The sequence below is a fragment of the Mastigoproctus giganteus genome, chromosome 4, assembly GCF_048544385.1.
Source record: "Mastigoproctus giganteus isolate SK-2022 chromosome 4, ASM4854438v1, whole genome shotgun sequence".
Taxonomy (NCBI): domain Eukaryota; kingdom Metazoa; phylum Arthropoda; class Arachnida; order Uropygi; family Thelyphonidae; genus Mastigoproctus; species Mastigoproctus giganteus.
The window spans coordinates 121090692-121103902 of record NC_143578.1 but is presented as its reverse complement, the minus strand read 5'-3'; the positions used below and the strand labels follow the sequence as shown (position 1 = coordinate 121103902).

The window sequence follows — 13211 nt, the reverse complement described above, 5'->3', positions numbered from 1 at the left end:
CTTCCTTCATACATATTTCCTGAAAATTACAGTCTACAGAAGTTCAAGTCCAAGGTCAACAAATATCTTCTTTCGTCTTCTCAGCCTCCAACCCAAGCACGGTACTAAGTACTATAGGTTCTAATACCTCTCGTGTTTGGGGTTTACATAAAAAAAAAAAATCCCAAAACATCAGATCAATAGAATGCCAATTACAAGGTGCAATAAACATGGTTTGCAATTGGACTCGTGAATACAGTTTCACGATCGCTACACAAAAAACAATAGGCGTGCACTTCTGTAGAAAAAGAAACCTCCATTTAGATCTGGAATTAGAACTTAATGGACAGTTAATCCCAATCAAGCCAACCATAAAATTTCTTGGACTTATTTTTGATAAAAAAACTAACATTTTTAGAACATATAAAACAACTAAGAATAAACTGTCTCAAGAAACTAAACATTTAGAGGGTTTTATCTTAAATTACCTGGGGTGCAGATAGAGTTACTTTACTGAGATTATACAGAGCCCTCATAAGATCTTGACTAGACTACACAGCCCCCATGTACAACTCAGCCAAACCGAGTGCCCTGAGATGGCTAGATCCAGTGCATCACACCACTTTACGTAAAGTAAAGTGGTGTGATGAGCATATCGCACATCACCGCTCCAGAACCTAACACAGAGGCTCATGAACCACCACCACCACCACTACAACTCTGGAGACAAAACTTGCTGTTATTCTACACTGCAAAGATAAAATCAATACCTGACCAAACCAACATGGACAATCCTACACGAACCAAGTTTGGAAAACTTATATAGAGCACATCCAAATGCCAACAAACTAGCAGGCATATATTTAAAAGATCTAATCCAACAACGTAATTTAAATCTCAATCAGATTGTAATTTCTCCTAAAGTTCCATATCCACCTTGGGATACCATTCAAATGATATGTGATCTCCATATGTATAATTGGAACAAGGATTCTCTGCCTAAGCAAAACTTCCAGCAATTACATACAGCATAAAGAGACAAACGTTGCAATTCCAACTACTCCCAACTGAGTGCAGTATTTATACTGCCGAACTGGAGGCTATGCAACTAGCCATTAACCATATATGGCTAACCAACATCGCCAACAGCATAATTTTCACAGATTCATTCAATGTCCTGCAAGCCTTAAAGATATTTTATCTTTAAGGTTTGACAATGGAGGTATCAATAAAATACCTCCATGACAATGGAGGTATTTCAATAAAATACCTCCATGACACTGTGATTCATCTGTGTTCCTGACTACAGAGGCCTCTTCAATGAAAGAGCTAATATATCCAAAGTTTTCCAGTGCTTGAAACATATGAATTATTATAATTTAGTATAAAAATCACGAAAAAGACATCAGTGAATAAATCATAAGTTTGATGTAGAAGCTGATACGCCAGTAAAATATCCAAAAAACAAACATAATTAAATTTTAAAATTTAACAGGACTTTATGGACACCCTGTACTTCCTTTTAATGCCAGAGCTATCCACTCTACTGAACATATTCACCAGCAATAAACAGCATGAGTTGTTATTTGGAAATACAATACTTTATACGAAACAAACAGCTGTGTGGGTTAGGGATATGTGAATTCTCCATGATTCCCTCCTTGTGCAGCATGCAATTCTGAAGGAAGTGATAAAAATATAACATTTAAAAGTGGCATACAGTGTATAAAAGTAGTATATATTACTACAGTAGTGGATTTTTCTTATAAATCCATTTAATTTTGTTATAACAATCTTTAATTATAGTTGGTTTCAGCAGTCTTTTTGAAATGGACAAGCTATTCCACTGGCTTGACATTAATTAAGGCAGACAAAACTGGACAAAATGGCTTTCGAGGAACTCTGATGTGATACCGATGATTTTTTTTTTTTTTTTTTTTTTTGGTGTGGGGGGGGAGATTTGGCCAAAGCAAAAGTTTAACAGATAAAGCCAAGAATTTGAACAGGGGAAACTTATCAGAAAAGTGACCGTTAGTGGTCCTGTGGACTTTGTTTCTCATTCAGTGATAAATGTAATGGTTTTATTTAGCAAGGTTGCTGTTGTTACTTTTATTTGAATCTGTGTAAAGTAAATATAGCAGACTCTCGATTTATCGGGATCAGATTAACTGGGACACTTCAAGACTCCAAATTAAAAAAAAAAAAAAAATATATAGGTATAAACAGATGTTTTGCAAGTCTTAAATAAGCGACAAGAAGCGACATAAGTTGTGATTAGGAGATTAGTGTACCTATTCTCTTGTATCCCCCGCTCAAAAAAAAAAAAAGAAAAAAAGAGATCAAATGTTTAGTTTGTTTTAGCGTGTCGCGTCGATTGTCGTGTTCAGTCAGCACAACAAAAGACAAATTTTGTTTTATTTATGTCAGGGATGTCGGAATTTTTATTATTATTATTTATTTTTATTTTTTTGTTCAGAAATTGCAAAAATGATGTGCAAATGCAAGAGTTGTTCTTTCAATTAAACAAAAATTTGAAATTATTCAAAAGTTTTAAAACGGTGCATCCGTTAAATCTCTAATGAACCATTATAATTTGGTGACCAAACCATGTGCGACACTGTAAAAAATAAAGGGAAAAAATAAACATCGTATTGGACATGCGAGTAGTATGTGGTAAGTTTTTTTTTTCCTGTTTTTTTTTTTTTATATATATCACCATACTTTTTACATAGGTTGCTGAACATTTTTTGATACAGTAAGTCCTCGACTTACGTAGCTTCAGACTTACGTTACGTTTTTTATGTGACTGAAGATTTCAGTGAAGGAGCCACACATTTCACTATAATACTGTAACTTAAAAACCCTCAGAATTCCAGCTATTGGTATTAATCGCAAATGCAATAAGATAGAGTTTACTACCCGTTTATTATGAACTGCAGTAACAGAAAAGCCCAGTAACCCTGAAAGTGCAAATTGTTTTTACTGTTTTATGGCAGTGACCTCCAGAAATGTGCTTTAGTAAAATGTGAGCTTGCGTGGGGTGATAATAGTAAGCCTTAACCATGTGAATTTGTTTTCAGAAAATTTAATTTTGACTGTTATCATGGTGCCGACTAAGAGAATAAGTGACAGCGGTACTAGTAAATCTATCAAGAAAAAGGAAAGCGATTGAATTGGATCAAAAAATTAAAATAATAAGGATGTATGAAAATGGCCAAACATTAATAAGTGTCTCGCAGAATTCGGATTTGTCAGTGGCAATGGTGAACACAATAATAAAAAAGAAAGACAGAATATGAGAAGCGGTGAAGGGATATGTACCAATGAAGTCAACTATAACAACCAAAACTATGAAACACATATCGGTTTTTACAGTACAATTACATTCGTTTTTTCTTCCTTTTATTTTTTATTTTTTTATGTACCACTCCAGCTTCTTCACCGCCGTCCCCAGATAAAGTTTTTAATTGAACTAATTGAAAATATATAACTATTTTTCTTCATCCTTCTGAGGATATTATGTGGTTTTTGTAATTTTGGCATATCAGCAATATTTTATTAGTCATTCCTGATAAGTCCTGGAAAGTATCTCTTACGTATGTCGGGGACTTGCTGTATTTTTGGATTAACTGGGAAATCGATTATCTGGGAATTTTTTTTCTACCATCTATCCCGGAAAATCGAGAGTCTACTGTAGTATAAGATTGCCTAACAAACATTGCTAGTACTCTGATAATACCATTTTAGGAATAGGAGTGGCTTTCAAATCATCCTCTGTGAGTATATATTTATTTATTTCTTTACTATTTCATATAAAATGTATACATTGAGTTTTTTTTTTTTTTTCTCAGATCTCTTTTACAGCATCATAACTTAAAAAAAATTACAGCAAAAAACTTACACCATTCCATAAGCTTTACCTTATATTACATTAGTCCACATATTTTACTTGTGCCTTATTTTATACTGTTTCGAGCTACAATTTAACCAAGCATGAATAATTGATAATTATTCATGCTTGGTTAAATTATATGATTTATTTCTGAAAACTGGCATTCTTCAATACCAAGAGTGCCAGTTTTGAAATGTTTTACTTGGATTGCATCAGTTCAATAAACAGAAGAGTACAACAGTTCTGCTGTTATTTTTTCAAAACAGGTTATCGAAGTGTTAGGGCAACCAAGGAAGGGACTAAGTATACTTTGCTATTTAATTTAATGGTGTTACTGAATATAATGAATTGCTAATGCCTGTTTCTAATTTTTTTTTTTATTAGCGAATCGAGCAACATAAAACTATGAGAGATGGTGAAGGTAATGAAGAAACCACTGTATCTAGGTCGCTTGGAGATCAGACCCATTCTATTACTACAAAAAGCAATAGTCATGGTGTGAATGAAAAGCAAGAAAATTTTATTAACCTCGATGAAAGTGAGAATTATTTCTTTTTACCATTACTATTTATGATTTATGTACTGTTTATTACCTGAAATATTGTATATGTGTATATATATATATATATATATATATATATTAGATACTCAGTATTTATGGAAAAGTCATCCTCAGCCAGCTTTGGTCACACCTGGACAAAAGCTTCTCTAGCTGAGTGCCATATATTTTTTGTCCTTGAGTTTTCCTTCCTTGTTTTTTTTTTTTACAAGGGGCTTTTGCAGGTAATGATGATCATTGTCCATCCACATTTGGAAAAGGCCTGGGTTTAATACTAGGTTTAATGATCATTGTATAGTACATTCACAATGTGGAAAAGGCCTGGGATTAATACTAGGAAATTTCTTTTTTTTATAATAGGAATTTTTTTTTCATACTATGGCTGATTAGGTCTCAATTGAGAGCGGCATACTTTTCCCTCCCAGAAAATTGGTCCCAAGTGACCATAGCAACTTTTAATAATGATTATCTAGTATGCTTAGTTGTAAATATGCTTCTCCTGTCTTTTGTAATTATCTTAACTCTTGAATATCTAATTAAATAAGAATAATCGTATTATAGCCTTGAAAGGAAAGTTACCTTTCTCTAATCCATTTTTATTTTTGTTTTAATAACCCACTTTTCTTTGCATGGGTCACTAGGTGACACCACTCTTGCCCCCACATGGTAAGAGAGGGTTATTAACTTGAGAAAAAAATCTTTCAGGACCAAAATTATCATAACATGAATAATTTGCACAACTCTTTTGAATTGACAGATGCACCTCACATAACTAAGAAAAAAAATATGATCATTACAAGAATGGCCAAATGCCAGAAAGCAGACATTAAAACCTATCCAACTTCAACTTTCTTGATCATTCACACCAATAGTGAAAACCCAATTGGCAAACTCTCTCCCTTCACAGCTAGAAAATTTATTCATTGAAATTTCTGCATCTCCTGTGTGTAAAAAGATTCAGGGTTAGGAGGGATCCTCATTGAGACTTCCAACCCTAAATACTTTGAGCTGCTTTTGAAAGATAACTTCTTTGCAAGACTACCAGTAGTGGTTGATTCAGGTTAAGAGAATCTCTACCAGAAAAGATGACATTATCATTCCTCCACATAATCTTATCTTGATCTTCAAAACACTGCAGCATCCAACTTCCATGCAGTTTGGATGTCTGATATGAAATGTCAGACCATATATTCAAAACCTATTGTAGGGTTTCTGGAAATATGGCTCAGGCAGCTTATTGGGGAGCCCCCACTTGCACAAAGTGTGGGTCAGTAGAATGTAACTGCAAAAACGTCGCCCTGCCTATGGTAGAACATGTGACCTGAAAAAGTAAAATATATATATATATAAAAATATAAAACTAACCAGCCTAAGTGATCAGACCCAGATATGCTCATATCACCAAGATGTACCAATCAGTCAGATATAGCAGAGCTAACAATACCTCAAAAGAGTTTCTTGAACTACTTAAAAACCCTATTGATTACAATGCAAACTTAAGAAGCCAACATTCTAGTTCCTATGCCATTTAAAAACCCTTGTTTTCCCAATTCAGGATGCAAGGAAAATCAGTGAAACTTTTAATCACCAACAAGACATGGATACCAAAAAAAAAAAAAAAAAACTTTCAGTGATTTTTTTTTCCTACAAATTTTTGTTGGAAGAGACATGGATACAGAAAAGCCTTCCTTTACAAAAAAAAAATAATAATAATAAAAACAAGAGTGAAAGCACAAAACAAAAAGCACATTCTGAAAGGTGAGAATAGGAGCAGTAGACTCACTTGTGAGAAATAAAACAGGACTGAGTTTTTTTAGAAGGAATTGGTGGTGGGTATTGAATTAAGGATTAAAGCTGTTTGTGTAAAGCAGGGTGTCTCTAGCTGGAAGATGGAATGATAGCACAATGTAGTGTGCTATCATTAGCAAAACTATGAATAGGATTTCAATAAAGTGAAAGAAGATCATTAACATTTTCACTGCTGGCTTTTCTGGGACCTTTTCTTTTTTGACCCAGGATTGAGTCAATCTGGATTGGAAAGGGCAGATATTTTCTTCTCATTGTGACTGAATTAATCAGCCTTCAGTGAAGGTTGCTTGACAGAAATATCCAGTTTTTCTTCTGTCAGCTTGGAAAAAAAAGTTCTAAAAGTAGGGTAGTATCCCCTCCAAGTGGATTAAAATCTGAAGCTGGATATTTGTGGTCAGGAAGCAGTGAACATGTTAATATATAAGAGGAAGAGAGTGGGAGAAGAACCAGGAAATGCCAGCATTAGTGAAGTTAGAAGATAGAGAGCTGTCTACCATTGCCTGCAGTGAGATTGGAGAGAAAGCTGCATACCTAACTGAAAAAAATAATGGATATTCAGTTTTCTGCAATCCATAAGGTGGGAACTTGATTAGAAGACTTTTGTCCCAAATAAAGATGAGTAATATGTGAGAAATTTATACTTGGTGGGATTGAATGAAAAATAGTAGAGAAAGAAAGACTTGAGAGTTAAGATGCAGTCATACAAGAATTTCTCTTGAGCAATGTAGACTCAACGATTTATTGTACATTCACTTGTAGGGGTCATAATCCCATTGTACAATGCAATTAGTATTAGCCATATAGTGCACGAAAGCCACAGGCTTTTGCTACAACAGCCAAAAAAAGAAAATATTGATAAGAAAATACAAAACAAATTATGTGCTTCCCTCCTCATATAGATAACTATCTAGTTGACCTTTGAATTCCCTCGAACTGTCAGCCTCAAACTACATGCAGAGGCAACTTGTTCCAGTAATCAAGGATTTGCTGGTTGAAGAAAATGTAAGAGCACACTTAGAATGCTATGTTGAAGTATGGAGACTGCACATAAAAAAAAAAAAAAAAAAAAAAAAGAAGCATTCTACTTCTTGAAAGGATCTGGAGATAGGCAATGTGCTGGCGAGATTAGCAAAAGGGTGTCTATATGAGAAAAGACTTAGAATATATGGGCGTTACACAGCTTGGAAACTAGGCACCTTAAAGGAAGCTTGATTGAAGTGAAAAAGGCTTTAAGAGGTGAAAGTAAAATGAATGAGGGTGAAACTTTCAACAATTATTCCAGAACTAGGGGCTATATATTCAAATTACAACAGAAGAGGTTTATACTAGACTGCAGTAAACTTTCTTTTAGCCAGCAAAATTGTTAGTTACTGGAATAAGTTACCTGCTTAGATGGTTTGAGATTAACAGCTTGGGGACATTCAAAGCTCAGATGGATAGACACCTACATGAGGAGGAAGTCAAATAGGTAGTTTGTTTTATTTTATTATTTATACATTTGAAACTCTTTATAGCAACCCTCTTTTTAACGTCTCACATGTTATAACATCCTATGTGGTTGGTCCTGGCCAATTCTCATTAACTTAATGCTACTTTATGAACAATCGATATAACACCCTTCCGATATAATGACCATTTTCTCATTCCCTTGGGGAGTCATTATGTAGAGCTTCAACTGTGTATTATTATTTTTATTTTTAATTATTTTGTATTCACTTACTTTTTTGGCTGGTGCAGCAAAAGCTCCTTGTACCACATGATTAATACTAACATAAAGTATCACTAGTGGATATTTTGGCTTATGAGGTTAATAACACTGATGGTGATCATTGATTAGATGGAAAGTTTCAAGATAGTTCAAGAGTTGATGGTTGTTGGATTTTTCCATTACTTTTGAAAGAGTAGAGATAAGTGCAATGGGATGGTAACTGGAAAAGAGCAATTTATTTTCCTTTTTAAGGAATGGGCTGGATATGAATAGACTTCTGAGCAGAAGGAAAACTTTGGTGGAATAAGAAAGTGTAAAAAGGTGACATGGTCTAGAAGCAAGATTATAGGTTTTTAGAACAAGTGGAGAAATACCATCAGGATTTGGAGCTTTCGTTGCATCAAGATTGTTCATAATTCTTCTAACACCCTTGTTAGAAGTCCACCTGAAGTATTGTAAAAGTAGTGGGTATGGGAGAAGGTTTACCAAGGTCATCAATACAACAGTTAGAAGGGAAGCAGGATGCTAGTAAGTATGCTCTCTTCAGCTGAGGATGCAATAGAACCAGGTATTACCAAGTTGATACAAGAGTCAGGAGAAACATTAGATAGTAGAAATTAGCTTTATCTTTATGTAGAAGTATAGGTGAACAGAAGCTGCAGTCACTAGCTTTGGGATGAGACCAGAATGCTTAACTACCAATAGGATAAGAAGCAAGTTTTTTATACTTAGCCTGTTCAAAATTGAGGTTGGTTTGATTAATAACTGTCTTACAATGTTGCTCAAAAGATGACTCATTCCAGAAGTTAAGTGGAAGAAGAAAATGAAGCTGGAGGTTTGGTTACAAGCCAACTGTGTATGCCTACATTCTTACTTTGAACAACTTCAGCACATTTATTAGAAAACCAAGGTTTAGATAAATGAGATGTTAGGGTAAAATATGGAATAAAGGATTTTATCTGCACAAATATAATTTTGCTGACACAATATGTGTGAACATTGGGAACAAAAGATTTAAAAGAGAAATCCATCCAAGGGGCTGAAATCATGCAGTCATCCCATTTAAACGTTAAACATTTTTGCAATGTCAGACAGTGCTGGCCTGAAAATGGCCATGACAGAAAGGTTCTTTTGGAGAGAAGCCCATCACATTGTGAACTGAGGTGCTGAGATGACCACTACCATTAACTGCATCATTTTAAAGATTCTTGATGAGGAAAATATCAAGAATGGGTGTTTGGTTAGGATTGTCTGGTATACTTGAAGTACATAAAAGTGGTACAGCATATGTTCTCATGCATAGGACATGAACACATTGTTCATATGTGCAAGAGAGAACTCAGGACCTTCACAGAATTAGAAATGCCATTGTGATCACCCTCTTTCCTATTACATATACCAGACAACCATGAAAATTTGGTGGGTAAATATGCTAATCAGAATAGGAGAATAAGCCACCATGTAGGAGGTGATTATTCCCTTGTATAAGGGAATAATCACCTCTAGGTGTGGTCAGGCCACACCTAGAGTACTGTATACAGGTCTGGAGGCCTCATTTCAAGAAGGATGTAGAGCTGCTGGAACGAGTACAGAGAAGGGCAACAAGATTAGTGAATGGAACAAAGGGGTGCTCTTACGAAGAAAGGCTTAAGTTTTGCAAATTACAGTGTCTGGAGACTAGGCACCAGCGATCTGATAGAGGTGTATAAAGCCTTGAATGGTTTGAGCATGCTCAATGCTGATGGGATTCTTCCTCTCGCTCAGAATAATCACCTGAGAGGGCATAAATTCAAATTGAGGAAAGACAGATGTAGGATAGACGTGCGGAAATTTGCCTTTAGCCAGCGGGTGGTTGGTTGGTGGAACAGACTTCCATCCCTTGTCGTGGAAGTTGATAGCCTAAATAAGTTTAAGGCTCAGCTGGACAGGTATTTTGAACGAACAGAGGGGTGAAGTGGAAGTGGTTTCTTTTTTTTTTTTTTTTTTGGCTGATGCTGCATAAGCTTGCTTTCTTGCATCAAATGCCTCTACTAATGCTAATGCTAATGTATAGTCATGCTGCTTATTTATCCTGCTGTCCCAGCCTATTGGATATACTTTTCAGTATTCTCTGAAAGCATTACATTTGTACAGCTTCCTAGATGTAAGCTTAATAGCATTTATCCCACTTAATGCTAATATTTCTCAGAGTAATATTTTTCAGAATGATATATCCACGAAACATACATACTTGGACATCCATGACTATTACATTCTTCTGTATTTTGTGTTGGTCTTGAACAGTCATGACTTAAGAGGAATTGAATTATTGCACAGACGAAACCTTCTTCTTTGATCTTTATTACAAGATGTTCTGCATCTTGTAATAAATGACCAAGTAGACTATTTTCCATGGACTGAAATAAAAATATTGTTTGAATATTAAGAAGTTGAACCTCAAAATATCATTTAATTGAATATATGTGGTTGTACAATTACTACAAAGTTTGGAATTGTGTTTCTTTCTACTATGTAGTTATTTATAGAACTCTCCAAAGCGACCTATAGATATGAATGGTTTTAACTGTCGTAATTGAAAAATTTTAAGAGAGAACTAGACAAATTCTTAGAGAGTACAGATGAGTGAACTGTGGCTGATGCTATATAAGCTTGCTTTCTTGCATCATTTGTCATTATTACTACTACTATTCTGGTAGGTAAATAAACCAACTGTGTGAGGTTGCAGAAGTCAGCATCTCAAACAACCAGATCCATGTAAATAGAAAATTGAAACCATTTAGAGTTGTGAACATTAAAATAACTAAGGAAAATTGCCTCACCTTTAGAAAAGTTAGACTGGAGAAAACAGAATTTCAAAGAAAGAAGTCAGAATTTTGAGTTATTAATTGGGAGAATAATAGAGACAATAGCGAATTTGATAGAATGGGCTAAAGACATTTTAAGCCAGAGGAGATTCCAAATTTGGAAGTCTGACAAGGAATATCAGAGCAAAATTTTTTACCACCTTTGAAGTGAAAGGAATTAGAGTGATTAGGGCAATTGAGAAGAGTAGTCGTTGATGAACAAGTAATTCAGATTTTCTTAGAAAAAGTAAGTGGATCTCAGCAAATTGTAGGTGGAAATGGATATCATTGTAATTGCATCTGAGACTATGTATAATTAAGAAATGAATGAAATTTTTTGGAGGTTTAGTTCTTTTCACTGATAAATTTGTTCTATTAGTTTGACTATTTATGATGCTTTTAGTAGATAAAGTAAAAGTAGAAGAATGGAACATGTTTTATCAATTAATGAAATTTTTGGATATGGCACACACAGAGCAAGCATATACACAGCTTTTTGACATGGTCTTGACATGCATCCCACATACACACTACTCTCTCCACAAACTTCCTCCACTCACTGGTTAGCAGATTAGAGGCAGTGAGATTATGCACTAGCTGATCCAGATGCCTCCTAGAGAATTAGGTTTGGTCCAGAGAGCTATTCAACCAACCTCCGAAAACCATTTTAGAGATTTACCCTCAAAAGGTGAAGTATATTAGATCTTACCATCAGTGGTGGCTCATGACTCTGATGTATGGGGGTGCTGCTTCTTATCATCATCAGCCATTTTCAATCCACTGCAGGATGAAGGCCTCTCCAGCAACTTTCCAGTTCCTTCTGTTTTGAGCACTGGCCATCCATTTACTACTCAAAAACTCATTAATTTCATCTATCCATCTCCGCCTTTGTCTTCCAGGTTTTCTTCTAGCTCTTCTTGGGTACCATTCTGTTATTTTCTTAGTCCATCTGTCATCATGTCTTCGAGCTATGTGTCCTGCCCAAGACCATTTTAGTTCTTTAGTTTTGATAAGAATGTCCTTTACTTGAGTTGCTGCTTCTTAAAGTTACATTAAATTGCCTTGGTTATAAGACATGTTGACATAGATGGTAATAATAATAAGCAAGTTAAAAATACTACAAAACATTAACTGGACGCTTACCATTAACAGACTTGGGTAATCTCGAAATTTTATTTAAAAATAAAATCCATTCTTTGGTTTTTATTTGTTGAAAATAGATTAATAACTTTTTCATTCAAGTTTGGTGTACTGTTCAAATTGGCACCGATTGCTCCGCAGTTCCTTTGACTCATTTTGTCACCTCCAAAAAGTACGTATTGGCAACCTGCCAACTAGGCATTGACTCAACCACTGGGGCCAAAATGTGGAACTGTGTAGTGCACAGTTCCACCTACAGTTAAACTTCAAAGTTGAAAACAATTTCGTGTTTTTATTCGTTTATTATTGAAATGATTATTGGAAATAGAGGATGAGTATACTATATGCGGGACCTGTTAATAAAAATATTCATTGTGTTGCATTGTTCTTTTCTAAATTTCATATAACTCCATTGACTGTATATTTAGATTTAAAAAGCTATGGGTGCTGCAGTTCCGCAGTGCCTACCACCGAGCTGCCCCTGCTTACTATAATGCCCATCATAACCTTAAAAGACATGAAACTTACTGCATGATAGAAAAGATTGGGTTGTTAGAGCTTTGCTCGACACTAAATATGGTTTTCATTACTTTAAACCTCCAGTAAACAAAGTGGTGTTATAGTATTGGATAATGAGAGAGCCAAGTACCACATGTGATCCTTAGGAATCATATCTGGCCATGGTTATAAACTTTTGGAACAAATTAAACAGCTAAGTCAGTAAAAACTGAACATCATTGTAATTCTCTCAGCAACTAGATGGGAACCCAATTGTTTTACATTGTTATGATGGTAAGCAGTGGCAGACTGGGTCTAAAAATATTGGTTGCCAGGAGACAAAGGGGTCCCACCCTTTGTGTAAAAGCGGGGCCCGCCCTTTAATAAAAATGATTTTATTCAATTAGTAATACAGTGTAAATTTTAGTTGCATACAGTAATAATATTGGAATTTCTATTATATTTTCAAGCTACTAAAAGGTCATTAACATTTTTAACATATTGTCTAATGTTATTGCAAGGGGGCCCACTTGCCATTAGCAAGTGGGCCCCTTGCAATGACACCCCTGACCAGTCTGCCACTGATGGTAAGGTAAGCAGCAGCAGCTGTTATCAATCCACTGCAGGATGGAAGCCTCCTCAACAATTCATGTTGAGGGAAATAGACCATAATCTGCCACACTGGTCCAGTGCGGCTTGGCAGATTGACCGCATTTAGCAGTCAGGGGCTTGAACCCCGATCTACTCAGACTGTGTGCTACTGCACTCCCGCTCCTGACCACT

The 13211-nt window shown here is 35.3% G+C and overlaps 1 protein-coding gene across 1 annotated transcript in view; it reads left to right on the top strand.

Annotated features, from left to right (window-relative positions):
* Positions 1-13211, top strand: part of LOC150087027 (uncharacterized) — a 144411-nt gene that overhangs the window by 104347 nt on the left and 26853 nt on the right. The window contains exon 6 of the mRNA XM_090371757.1: positions 4256-4409. Coding sequence (XP_090227883.1) covers positions 4256-4409 — 154 coding nt within the window. The remainder of the gene's footprint in view (positions 1-4255; positions 4410-13211) is intronic.